The 11,373-nt window shown below is 39.8% G+C and overlaps 3 protein-coding genes across 3 annotated transcripts; 1 reads left to right on the top strand and 2 right to left on the bottom strand.

Annotated features, from left to right (window-relative positions):
• Positions 1 to 792: 792 nt before the first annotated feature.
• Positions 793 to 2,795, bottom strand: BCR41DRAFT_335790 (26S proteasome non-ATPase regulatory subunit 6-like protein). Its single transcript, XM_022022007.1, has 6 exons — positions 2,493 to 2,795; positions 2,176 to 2,381; positions 1,901 to 2,046; positions 1,559 to 1,778; positions 1,179 to 1,459; positions 793 to 1,030 (listed from the first exon to the last, which is right to left on the bottom strand). The coding sequence occupies exons 1-6, from the start codon at positions 2,620 to 2,622 to the stop codon at positions 856 to 858; spliced, it is 1,158 nt and encodes a 385-aa protein (XP_021881825.1). The 5' UTR covers positions 2,623 to 2,795; the 3' UTR covers positions 793 to 855.
• Positions 2,796 to 2,914: 119 nt separating this feature from the next.
• Positions 2,915 to 5,005, top strand: BCR41DRAFT_335787 (PCI domain-domain-containing protein). Its single transcript, XM_022022006.1, has 7 exons — positions 2,915 to 3,095; positions 3,179 to 3,245; positions 3,326 to 3,408; positions 3,600 to 3,895; positions 4,006 to 4,230; positions 4,337 to 4,481; positions 4,602 to 5,005. The coding sequence occupies exons 1-7, from the start codon at positions 2,993 to 2,995 to the stop codon at positions 4,934 to 4,936; spliced, it is 1,254 nt and encodes a 417-aa protein (XP_021881824.1). The 5' UTR covers positions 2,915 to 2,992; the 3' UTR covers positions 4,937 to 5,005.
• Positions 5,006 to 7,714: 2,709 nt separating this feature from the next.
• BCR41DRAFT_321877 (DNA helicase and DNA replication licensing factor) lies at positions 7,715 to 11,341 on the bottom strand. The gene is made up of 9 exons (XM_022021454.1): positions 11,154 to 11,341; positions 10,931 to 11,043; positions 10,758 to 10,817; positions 10,573 to 10,656; positions 10,290 to 10,450; positions 9,831 to 10,149; positions 9,031 to 9,601; positions 8,520 to 8,910; positions 7,715 to 8,364 (listed from the first exon to the last, which is right to left on the bottom strand). Exons 1-9 carry the CDS (start codon positions 11,194 to 11,196, stop codon positions 7,821 to 7,823), a joined length of 2,286 nt encoding a protein of 761 aa, XP_021881823.1. The 5' UTR covers positions 11,197 to 11,341; the 3' UTR covers positions 7,715 to 7,820.
• Positions 11,342 to 11,373: the final 32 nt, after the last annotated feature.

Here is an 11,373-nt window from a genome sequence, read left to right as displayed (position 1 = left end):
ATGGCTGTTTTGAAATCAGGCCCAAAATAATTATAAAGGATTTCATCTGTGCCATGTCTACTCAGCAGTGAAGCATACCAATATACTTTTCAAACGAACATGAGGTAAATTTACCAAAGTAAAATATCGGTCTATATTTTACTGATATTTACTTTTCTCTTAGGTAAAAACAAACCTAAAAAATACTCCTGTTCGTATGAAAAGTATATTAGCATTCTTCATGGCTACTCAGTCCACAGTGATCCCATGAATACATGTTTTACTGCTTCCAGGCAGGCAATCTGTACCTCGTCCAATTCCCCAGATGTTTGCCCTGACCAGTGACAATTTCCAGGTAAGACACTGTCCTCAATCAATAGTGGTATCGACAGTTACTCGAACCGTTGAATATACAACAGAAGGAACAAAAAATTAAAGAAAACGAAAATAAGACGTGAATAAACATGGAAGATAACTAGACAGACACAGACACACGTGCCAGTGACGCGGAGACCAAGGTGGACAAGGTGGATAAGGTGGACAATACCGATATTTGAGAGATCTTAGTTTTTTATTTGGGACTGATTCTTTGGTGTTGATATCTCCAGCGTAAACGAGCCTCACGAGTTGCCCGTCTAGTGCAAAGTGAAATGAGCGTCCTTTTTAGCACGTAATGAAGGACAGATGAGACCTTTCTTGCGATAAAAGCGGGCATATTCTTTTTCCTATCTTTGTGGGTTAATTTATACATTATGTCCAAAATAGTCACGGGACGCACTTCTTTGTAGTGTTTAGTTTTTTTTTTTTTTTTTTATTCAGTTCCGAAATACTGTTGCACATCCAGGATATTCTTTCTAGCTTCAACCTCTTCATTTTCTACACATTAATTACACGGCTCAACTTTTGCACACGATTCAAAAGAATGTCTCCTTGCTTAATCGCCTGTTGATATTGCGCGTTCTTCGCATCAGGTCTGTTCGTTTCAACAATCCCGTTCACCTTGTCGATCACACAGTTGAGGCGACCTGCTGAAATAAACTTGGATAGATCCCTATATAATAATAGTTATCAGGTGAAGAAAAATAGAAAAAGGGCTTATTAGTGGAATGCAAAAAGAATAGGACAAGAACTATCAAGAGTTTTTTTTTTTTTTTTTTTTTTTTAAAAAAAAAAAAAAAAAAATGGCAGATGTTACATACTTGTCAATGAACTCCTCGCTCACTCCAAAGGAATGTGCCATGCTCTGAATAGTAACAGATCGGTAAGACTCCAAGAGCTGAGCATATCCTCGGATGCGCATCTCACGGATATAGTAACGGTAATGAGGGAAAAGGACCCAGGATCGCTTCATGCATGATGTCTCCAAGGCCGCCAATGAAACAAAGAATTTGGCATAGTCTCCTGCATAAAGTGAGCGCAAGTAATCCTCAAGATGGGGAATCTCATGCAGGACTTCCAGGACTTCAGGTGAATCAATCACCTAGAGAAGGGAAAGAAAAAAAAGTCTGAGGATGTTGGAAACCCTTGTTTTGGTAAACAAATAACCATTGATATCAAAGAGGAAGAAAGGTGACTATACCTTGTTCTTGATATCCACACGCTTCAAGGCCAATACACTAGAGAGAACAGCGTAGGTAACAAATTCCTTGTACTCCATAAGCTCTGTTGAGGTGAACGTTGACAATGTGGCAATGAACAGATCTGCTGCACCTTTAAAGTTACGGATTGTCAGCAAGTAAGCGCCCTCATAGACCTTGAGACGATTTCTACGGTCCCAATCACCTCCTTCCTCAATCATGCTAGTTTTTGAGCGGTTTTCCAGTAGCAAAAGTTGGAAGGTTAAAAATCTCATAATCTATGCTGTGTTTTGATAAATACACCAATAAAAAAGTATTTTTTTTTTTCTCATCTGGGTCCTTACGTTCTAGCCTTCTCGATATTTCTGCTAACAATATCGTTATCCCGATAGAAAAATCCTGAACGAATATTAGCGAAGAGAATATCAAGACGGCTTCCCAATGCCACTGTCTTTTCGAATGCAACACGGTAAGCTGTCAAGCTCTTCTCCTATAAAGTCCAATGACGAGAGGGATTACTTTATTAGAATAAATGCGGCGGATGGTCCGAAATTTGCCATTGACGATATAAAGCCAAGGATCGTATTTGACTAATATATATATGTGAATGGTTCTTTACCTTATCACCAATCTTTGCAAAATGCTCTGCCCTGGCGAGAAGGGCATCTGAGATTTCAGTCTCTCCCAAGTTCTCCTCTGCATCCTTGAGTTTCTCATCCAGCTTCTTGAGTTCTTCCTCGTTTGCTTTCTTCATCTGGTTCAGTAATGCCTGGTCCACAACCCATCCCTGCTCTTCACAAATCAGCTCATAGAATGGAGCCATATCTATATTTCAAATGTAAAAAGCATAGTATCCAATTGATCAGACTTGGACATAAAAAACAAATATTTTTCAATGCTGAAAGTATTAAAGAAAAAGAGAAACAAAGGCCGTACTGTCTTCTTTGATCTTCTTCATGACTTCTTCCTGAGCTTGGGCGTGGGTTTCCTTTGGACCACTGGTCAGCAAAAAGCGATTTTGAGACAGCTCAATGCTAGGGATCTTTGGAACTTCTTCAGACGACATGGTATGAATGCTGTTTGGCGCTTATTTGGTAAAAAAGACAGGTCTATAAAAGAGAGTGCTTGAAGGAAGATGCCTTGCTGGATACTGTCGTAATAGCTACGAGATAGTGTTGCAAGTCGATAAGAATGAAAGAATAGAAGGATGAAATGCGTGTCAATAATTTTAGAGAGAGAGGGAACGCGCATGCATTTTGCTCGCGCGTCCTTCTCCAACTGTGATTTGTGTGACGTCATCCTCGTAGGAAAAAAGGGTAGGCTTACGTTTTGAGAGTAAAGCTTCGCCTGCCTTTTGTCCGTTTTTTTTTTTTTACATTCTTACATTCTTTTTAAAAAAACGCGCTTTCAAGCACACATCCATATACGACATAACCATGCCTTCCATCGCCTCAATTGCTCAAGCTGAGGAAATCCAAAAGACCTCACCAGAACAGGCCATTCCCCTTTACCAGGGAATACTGGCTGCTGCAGGAACAGGCATGTGAAACGGGGGTTTTTTTTACAATACGCGTTGAATTGAGCAAAGATCGTTAACACCTACCTATTCCTCTGAATAATAGACGCAAATGCCAGAAATGAGCAAGAGGCAGCATTGTTAAAGCTTGCACAATGCTATCGCGATCTTCAGTAAGTTATTTTTTTTTATGTACAAGAATAAATATCTGTAAGATCCAATGACTAACACTTCTTCAACTCACCTCATATAGTCGTCCAAATGAGCTCGCTGCCCTTATCCATGACTCTCGAACACTGATCACATCTATCCCCAAGGCCAAGACTGCAAAGATCAGTACGTTATGACACGCTATGGAAAAAGAAAAAAAAAAAATCGAAAAAAAATAGGCGATCAGATGAAGACGGGCTTTATTGCAATCAAGAATTGAATCCTCATCTAATATCAAATGCTGGCTCTTCTGGGCTTTCATTTCTTTCTCTCTCTCTTTCTCTCCCATTTTCTTTTCCTTTTATTTTACAAAACAGTTCGAACATTGATCGATTATTTCTCAGAGATCCCAAACACCCTCCCTCTTCAAATTGAGGTGTGTAAGCAGACCATCGAATGGACGATCCAGGAAAAACGCATCTTTTTGAAACAAGCATTGGAGACACGGTTGATTGCATTGTATCTCGACAATAAGATGTACAGTGATTCTTTGGCATTGGTAGCAACATTGCTCAAGGAGCTCAAGAAATTAGATGACAAGATGGTCCTTGTTGAAGTGCAATTGCTTGAGAGTCGCGTCTGCCATGCTTTGCGCAATTTGCCCAAGGCTAGGGTAATAAAAGATCTAGCTGTTATGACACGAAATATTCATCTCTTGTTGCAAAAAGCGGAAGATGATCAATTTCGTAACGATTTTTTTTTTTTTTTTTAAATCATTATTAGGCTGCTCTCACATCAGCACGTACTTCTGCCAATTCTATTTATTGTCCACCCTTGTTGCAGGCTGCTCTAGATATGCAATCTGGAATCCTCCATGCTGAAGAAAAGGATTACAAGACTGCATTCTCGTACTTTTATGAAACATTGGAGGGATATTCTTCACTTGAAGATCCAAGAGCCATCTCTGCGTTGAAGTACATGCTTCTTTGCAAAGTCATGCTCAATTTGGTTAGTACTATTAACTTGTCACACGATTAAGTGAATCTTTTCCATTGTTGAGTTTTTATCGTCCTAATGTTTTTTTTTTTTTTTTTTTTTTGTCAATTAAAATCAGTCTGAAGATATTCAAGCAATCTTGAACAGCAAAGTTGCACTCAAATACCGTGGAATAGAGGTCGAAGCCATGAAGGCCATTGCAGCAGCTCATCAGAATCGCTCCCTACAGGAATTTGAACAGGCATTGACCACTTACCGTGAAGGTGAGAGTATTTCTTGTTGCGTATATGATTAGTTTTCGTTTGTATTGACTGATTCGGAGCTCTCCAACTGATTAAGTGGTCTTTTTATTTTTATTTTTGTTTTTATTCTTATTTTCACAGAGCTGGATAACGACCCTATCATTAAATCCCATCTTGCATCACTGTATGACAAGTTGTTGGAGCAAAACTTGATTCGTGTGATTGAGCCATTCTCAAGGGTCGAGATCTCTCATATTGCAGAGATCATCAAACTTCCTGCACAGCATGTGGAAGTGAAACTTTCGCAGATGATTTTGGACAAGACATTGTTGGGAGTATTAGATCAAGGAGCTGGATGTCTTGTTGTTTTTGAGGACACACCTGTGGACAAGACATATGATAGTGCATTGGATACGATGAAGAATATGGCCAATGTTGTGGAATCCCTCTATGAGAAGGCATCCAAATTGACTTGATCCAATTTTAGACGGTTATTCCTTTCTTTTTCCTTTTTTTATGTTAATACCATCAGAAGTTCTTCATCCTTTTCCTTTTTTTTTTTTTTTTTTTTTTTTCTTTCTTCTTCTTCTAATAAAAGAAAATTGTTAAATTAGAAAGGAATGGTAAGTTTCGTGGCGGTCTTTTCAGCAGACGCAACAATATCCTCCAACTTGGATCCCAAGCGAATGACAGCATGTCGAAGAACACGAGGATTGACCTTGAGCCTCTTGTTGAGTTCATTGACTATTGTTGGATTTGCATCAAACTGCATAAACCATTGCCTATCTTTTATTTTTGGTAGAAAATGAGAATTAGAGTGCTCGTGTTCTAAAAGACTCAGTATGAACTGAATTATGAAAAACGAGGTAACTCACTTAAAATAATGAAAAAATGTATCCAGTTCATGACAGACTATGTTAGTTGTGCACTCTTTACTTTTTCCGGTAAGGATCGTGGACAACTGTTGATCCGTTGGACAGATCAGTGATACAACTTCCGAGATGTGCTGATTCAAAATAGAAAAGGATCAAACCGCATGACCCAATGATTGTTTCCTGCCAAGATCTGACCTCGCCTGTGGAAAAAAGTCATCGGCCGAGTTTTTATACCGTATAAAAGACAAAACTGGTTGCATGAAGAGACACTTCTATCAACTTCATCCAAAAAAAAATACACTTCTTCTTCCGCCTTAATCTCAGCAAAGTGCCTAAAGCGCCCCCAGCAAAATGTACTCTTTCGTGGTGTGAGCTTGGATACCCAACCATCGCATCAGATGATAGGCATATCCAGTTCCATATTATAGAAAGTCTTACACATGTTATGTTGACAAAGCCCGCGTTGAGTATATATATTCGGACCAACGACAGACACTTTATGTGCGAGTGCCAACCAAAGTGGACTTGTAAACGAGGAGATACCCTGCGCCACCATGCCAGAAAATGTATGGTTATTAAAGCGTTGGTTAATGCCGTCACCAGGACTCCTATTCGATTATCGAATAGGAGCACTGGCCTGTCACCAAGACAAAGGTGGCAATAGTAGATGCCCACCTAAAAATACACGTGCCCAAGAATCACAAAGTCAATTTCAAGAGCAATCTAGCCTTTTGCCACAGTCCAGTAAAACGAGCCGAAAAAGAAATAAGGATGAAAAGGACTTTAATGAAGACAACAATAGCCACCTTTGCCATAAGCCAAGTTTGATACAACAACAGTATAACAAACTCGTACAATACACTTATCCATCAAAAAGAGAATGTGTCCCGAGGAAGGGAAAAGAGGTAGTTGAAGAGGAGTATGAGAGTTGTAACAGTCTAGAGTCTAATAATCTAATGAGAATGAAGATGACGAGAGCCAGGGAGCCAGGAGGAGATAAATGTCCACTACAACAAGGCAGCTCACCCACAGCAGCGACAGCGCCTACAAAATTTAGAGAATGACAGGATGATGAAAGAGGAGGCCATATTAACGCAATTACAACAGTTCTTTGTGGAAAGGGACACACGTCTGGAAAGACGTTCAGAGGAAAGGGATGCGCGTTTGAAAGAAGGTTTAGAGGAAAGGGAAAAGCGTTCAGAGGAAAGAGAATTATGTGCTGAGCAAAGAGTGATCCAGATGGAGGGGATAGTCTGAACCATATCGAACAGAGCAACCGCCTTGGAAGAGGAGATAGAGAAGATGAATGCAAATGCCACAAACAATGCGGTCGCCTTGCAAGAAGAGATCGAGAAACTTAACGCAGTCGTCAAAAGTATGGAAAGTATTCCAAAGTGAAACATAAAATCAAAAATAAAAAATAAAATAAAAAATAACTAACCTGGATTTGAATCAATAATAGAGGAAGTGGTTTGGATTGACCATTTACAGGAGCAACTATCAACACCATTGTTGGCAAGGTCACAGCTCCAATCACGAATGCCCCAAGCACCAGTGGAGCCATCATCATCGGTGAAAGCACCATCATCCCTAGAGCCGTCATCATCATTGTCTAGGAAGCCAATACCATCCTTTGGGCCGTCATCATCATCTTCATCGCCATCATCATCCAGCAAGATAATCTACAACCCCTACCAAAAAAGAAAAATGAATGCGAACATACATTAAACCAGGGCTCCTATTCGATAATCAAATGAAATTCGAGTGCATATAAAAAGGGGGTGAAATTTTTTTACGAATTCTATTCGATTATCGGATAGGAGCTCTGGGTTTAAGTACAAAGACAGAAACTCCTTTGTTAAGTATGTATAACATACGTAAATGTGTATCATCCTAACTTCAATGATCGGTATCTGTGATCCTGAATATAACATGGTCCATATCAAGCTGTATCATCACGAAGCACTGCCATTCACTTTCCTCTACTCTTACCATTTTCATTCCTTCTTCTCCATAGCCTAAAGAAAAACAAAGCACCAAGTGCTCCCCCTATTAATTTCTGCCTTCTTCCGGACCCTTTTTTCATTAGAGGAATGTTGCCGAATCTCCATATTGATCTTGAAATGGTTGTCATTCGAGATTTATAATAGACGAAGATAGCAAATGTGGCCAGTCTACTAAAGTTTACTAACTAAATATTTATTCAATAAAAGAGCAGATTGAGAAGATAAGGAAGCACGCGCGATGACATTTAAAGCCTAGGAAAAAAAAAATTGTAATGTAATATTATTTATTTATTTATTTATTTATTTTTCAAAATGTTATAAGTCCTCGGTTACTTGGTATCTGTGTCAACAGCTACTCTTTGGCATCTTCATTCGTAAGTCCATGGACTTGGTCTACATGCGAAAAAAAAAAAAAAAAGGTCTGCTTTCATTCATCCTCACTTTCTTTTTTGTTTTCATTTCTGTTCTTGTCTTCGTTTTTAGTCCCTCGTAATCCAGGTCAACTTGGTCTGTGCATCGTTCACGAACCAAATGTTCATCTCTTCATACTCTCGCAAACAATCCTCCAACTCCTGAATTTTGAATCCCTTTGCAAGAACACGATCCCGAATATCTTGTAACCTCAATTCTTCCACAAGACGCCAGTTATCTTCAGGATCCTTGCTCATTGTACGGATAATGTTGTAAATTCTATCCGTAGGGCTGGAATATGTCTTGCCATTTCCATCACCATGCTGTCCACTGCCGTCATGATCGTACAACGATGCCTTTGAAACATCGACTAGGCGCAGTGCCTCATTCACGTCTTCTACTGACACCTCATCTGAGAATCGGAGTCGAGCCATTGCTTGAGCAAGACGCAACACTCCCAACAGCGTACGTGCGCTCACATATGTAAATTCTTGTCCGTTCTCGCGGTCAGCCTTGCCATTTTGGCGTGATTGCACATACGCATCCACAATGTGTTCAGAAACTGCTTTGGGGACTACAGGGCGCTTCTGTCGTGCAGCAGCGATGTAGTGTCTGTTTTTTTTTTTTTTTTTTTTTTTTTTTTTTTAAAAAAAAAGTAATAGAAAAAAAGAAAAAAAAACCAGTGTCCCATGAGATGTTAATTGAAATATGGAGTGAATACACTCAAAAAAAAAAAAAAAAAAAAAAAAAAAAAAAACCTTTCTTACCTCATCAAACTAGCACTGTATGCCTCAAACTCCATTCTAGGTGCTTGGTTGTGCATATGAACGTATGTAATATGAGAGGCCAATCTCGAGTCATTCTCCTCATTAGCGGTATCCAGAATCAAGAATAAGATATCGAAACGTGATAACAGAGCTGCAGGCAAATTGATATTCTCGACAGGTGACTTGCGAGGGTTATAACGACCATAAATAGGATTAGCGGCTGCCAAGATCGAAGAGCGAGCATTGAGTGTAGTCGTGATTCCAGCCTTTGAGATTGAGATTGTCTGTTGTTCCATCACTTCGTGAATTGCCGTCCTGTCTGACTCGTCCATCTTGTCAAACTCATCAATGCAGCAGATACCATTATCTGCCAAAACCAATGCTCCTCCCTCTGTAAAAAAAAAAAAAAAAAAAAAAAAAAATTAGATGAACACTATTGGCAATATTCGCCCTTCCCTAAAAACATTCTTCCTATTTTATCAAATTAGTAACTGAAAGGTAAATCACTTACCAAGAATCATCTCGTCCGTGACGGGATCTCTCATGACTGCAGCCGTGAGACCAACGCCTGAACTTCCTTTACCAGTCGTGTACACACCACGGGGCGCAGCCTTCGAGATATATTTCAGCAACTGCGATTTAGCCACTCCTGGATCACCCATCAGACAGACATTGATATCTCCACGAATCTTCATGCCATCGCCCATAATCTTGGTGGGCGCACCGATCATGAGCAACAACAACGCCTTTTTCACATCCTCATGACCAAAGATCTCTGGTGCGATCGATCGAGCCAACTTGTTGTAGATATCTGGATCCTGAGCCATCTCTTCTAATTCTTCCTGAACTTCACTTGAGATTGTCATTTCTGTATACTGCTTCTTTGCCTGCTCTACATGATGGCACTCCAGGTACGTATCCGTCAAAAGTCCTGCACGCATGGCTTGGAATCCAGTATAGGGGATTGGAACATAGATACCAGAGACCGCAACAGTGTCACCGGGATTCATGCTCCTAGTCATGACTCCATACAGGTGCACCTTAATTGAGCGAGGAATATGTCCAACAGGGACTTGGTGTGTCTGGTGTTGGAAAAGGAGGAGATAAAGATAAAAAAGATAGCCATGGCCAATGGTTTCTGGTGAGACATCCATGGGTACATTTGATAATAAAATAATGACTGACACGGAACTGTACTGATCACATCCTGTTTCGAAATAGTTGTCGCGATTATACGAATATGATCATCCATCATAATGAAGAAAACAAGAAGAAAAAAAAAAAAAAAAAAAAAAAAAAAGGTAAACGTACAAGTTCCTGAATCTTGACTTCTTGGAACTCCAAAAACTTATTGGCACGAGTTTGCTCATGAAGTTTGCCCTTGGTCTGATTCGTCTTGCAGACCTGTGAATTACACTCTGTCAGGGGCATGAATTGACGTGCTGTCACCTCCTGGAAGTTCTCGTTACCACAGATCTCACAGGTATAAGCCGCTACTTCAACAAAGGGCTTCACAGCCGTGACACGGGTGACGATTCCTTGGAGTGTCACCAATTTGCCCAAGTATTCAGCTTTGATCTCACGAACTGATAGTGCCTTTTGCTGCGTAGGTGGTTTGAAGACAACTTGGCTGACCCATACAACATAGAAAGTGGAAAAGAAAGAAAGAAAAAAAAATTAATTGGCTATTTACTTGATTATAAAAAATTTACTTCCTGCCAGGACGTCTTTTTTTTTTTTTTTTTTTCCTTCTCGCCAGACCAAACTTACTATCTTCTAGTCAACGCGGGTGGGAAAGGCAATTGATCCAAAGGAACCTCTCCATTAGCAGCAATGAAGTTATTGTTGTGGCTCCTGCGTTGGCTAAGAATGACATCCAGAACTGAGGTAGTATGATCCATGTCCTCGGTTGGTGCTGGCATAATTGCATCCTATGAACACAAAAGAAGAACCCATTTCATTAATTCATTAAAGAAAGAAGGAAGGAAGGAAGGAAAAAAAAAAAAAAAAAAAAAGACCGTATGATTCTGATAAAACGCGTCCAGATACATACGATGGCACTGCAGAACAATCCCACATAACGCTTGGTGTTGGATAAGATGTTTTGAGCCAAGTTGGATGTTGATGTACGATCATGCTAATGATATGATACCGTAATAACGAAGATCGAGTTAGTCGTGAGCTTTTTCACTTTGAGGTTTTTTTCCTTTGGTTCCTTTGATCTCCTTATCAACTTGCCTTGATAACATCATCAAGATGAATAAGGAGTTTCTTTTGTCTGCGATTGGCGATCCTTTGCTAGCAATTGTTGATTATTATTATTTGTATTAGTTTTTGGTGTTCTAATAAGACGGAGGTTTTTCTTTCTTTTCTTTTCTTTTTGTTGAGAACGCTATGCTTTCTGAATTTACCAGTTGGATGAGGTACTTCAACTGAGGGGTGTCATCAACCTGCATTCCAGTATCCTCGACATCAGCCTCAGTCACTGCAGACTTGAAGGACTGCAGAAAGTTCTTGATGTGCCCTAAGAATAAACAGAATGCGAGGTTGTTAGCCCTTAGGGCAAGTTCGACATGTTGATTGTTGTTACCCCTCGGCTTTAGAAAAAAAAAATATAAAGAGAAAGAGTATTACCAATCTCATCCGCGTATTTCACCCTGACGTTGGCTCTGTTCATCTTGGTCTATTATTATTATTGTTCTTGTTTTATTTTTTTTTTTTTCTAGAGAGAATTCTCTGAAGAAAGGATGAATGTGAGGGCGAGTCGAGGCTGGAGTAAGAAAGCTGAGCACACAGGGGAAAACACACTTGTAGGACTTGCACACATACGCTATTAAAAAAAAAAGACGCGAAA

The sequence above is a fragment of the Lobosporangium transversale genome (assembly GCF_002105155.1).
Source record: "Lobosporangium transversale strain NRRL 3116 chromosome Unknown BCR41scaffold_16, whole genome shotgun sequence".
In the NCBI taxonomy this organism is placed as follows: Eukaryota; Fungi; Mortierellomycota; class Mortierellomycetes; order Mortierellales; family Mortierellaceae; genus Lobosporangium; species Lobosporangium transversale.
Note: the sequence above shows the minus strand (reverse complement) of the source record. Positions and strands in the feature narration are given on the sequence as shown.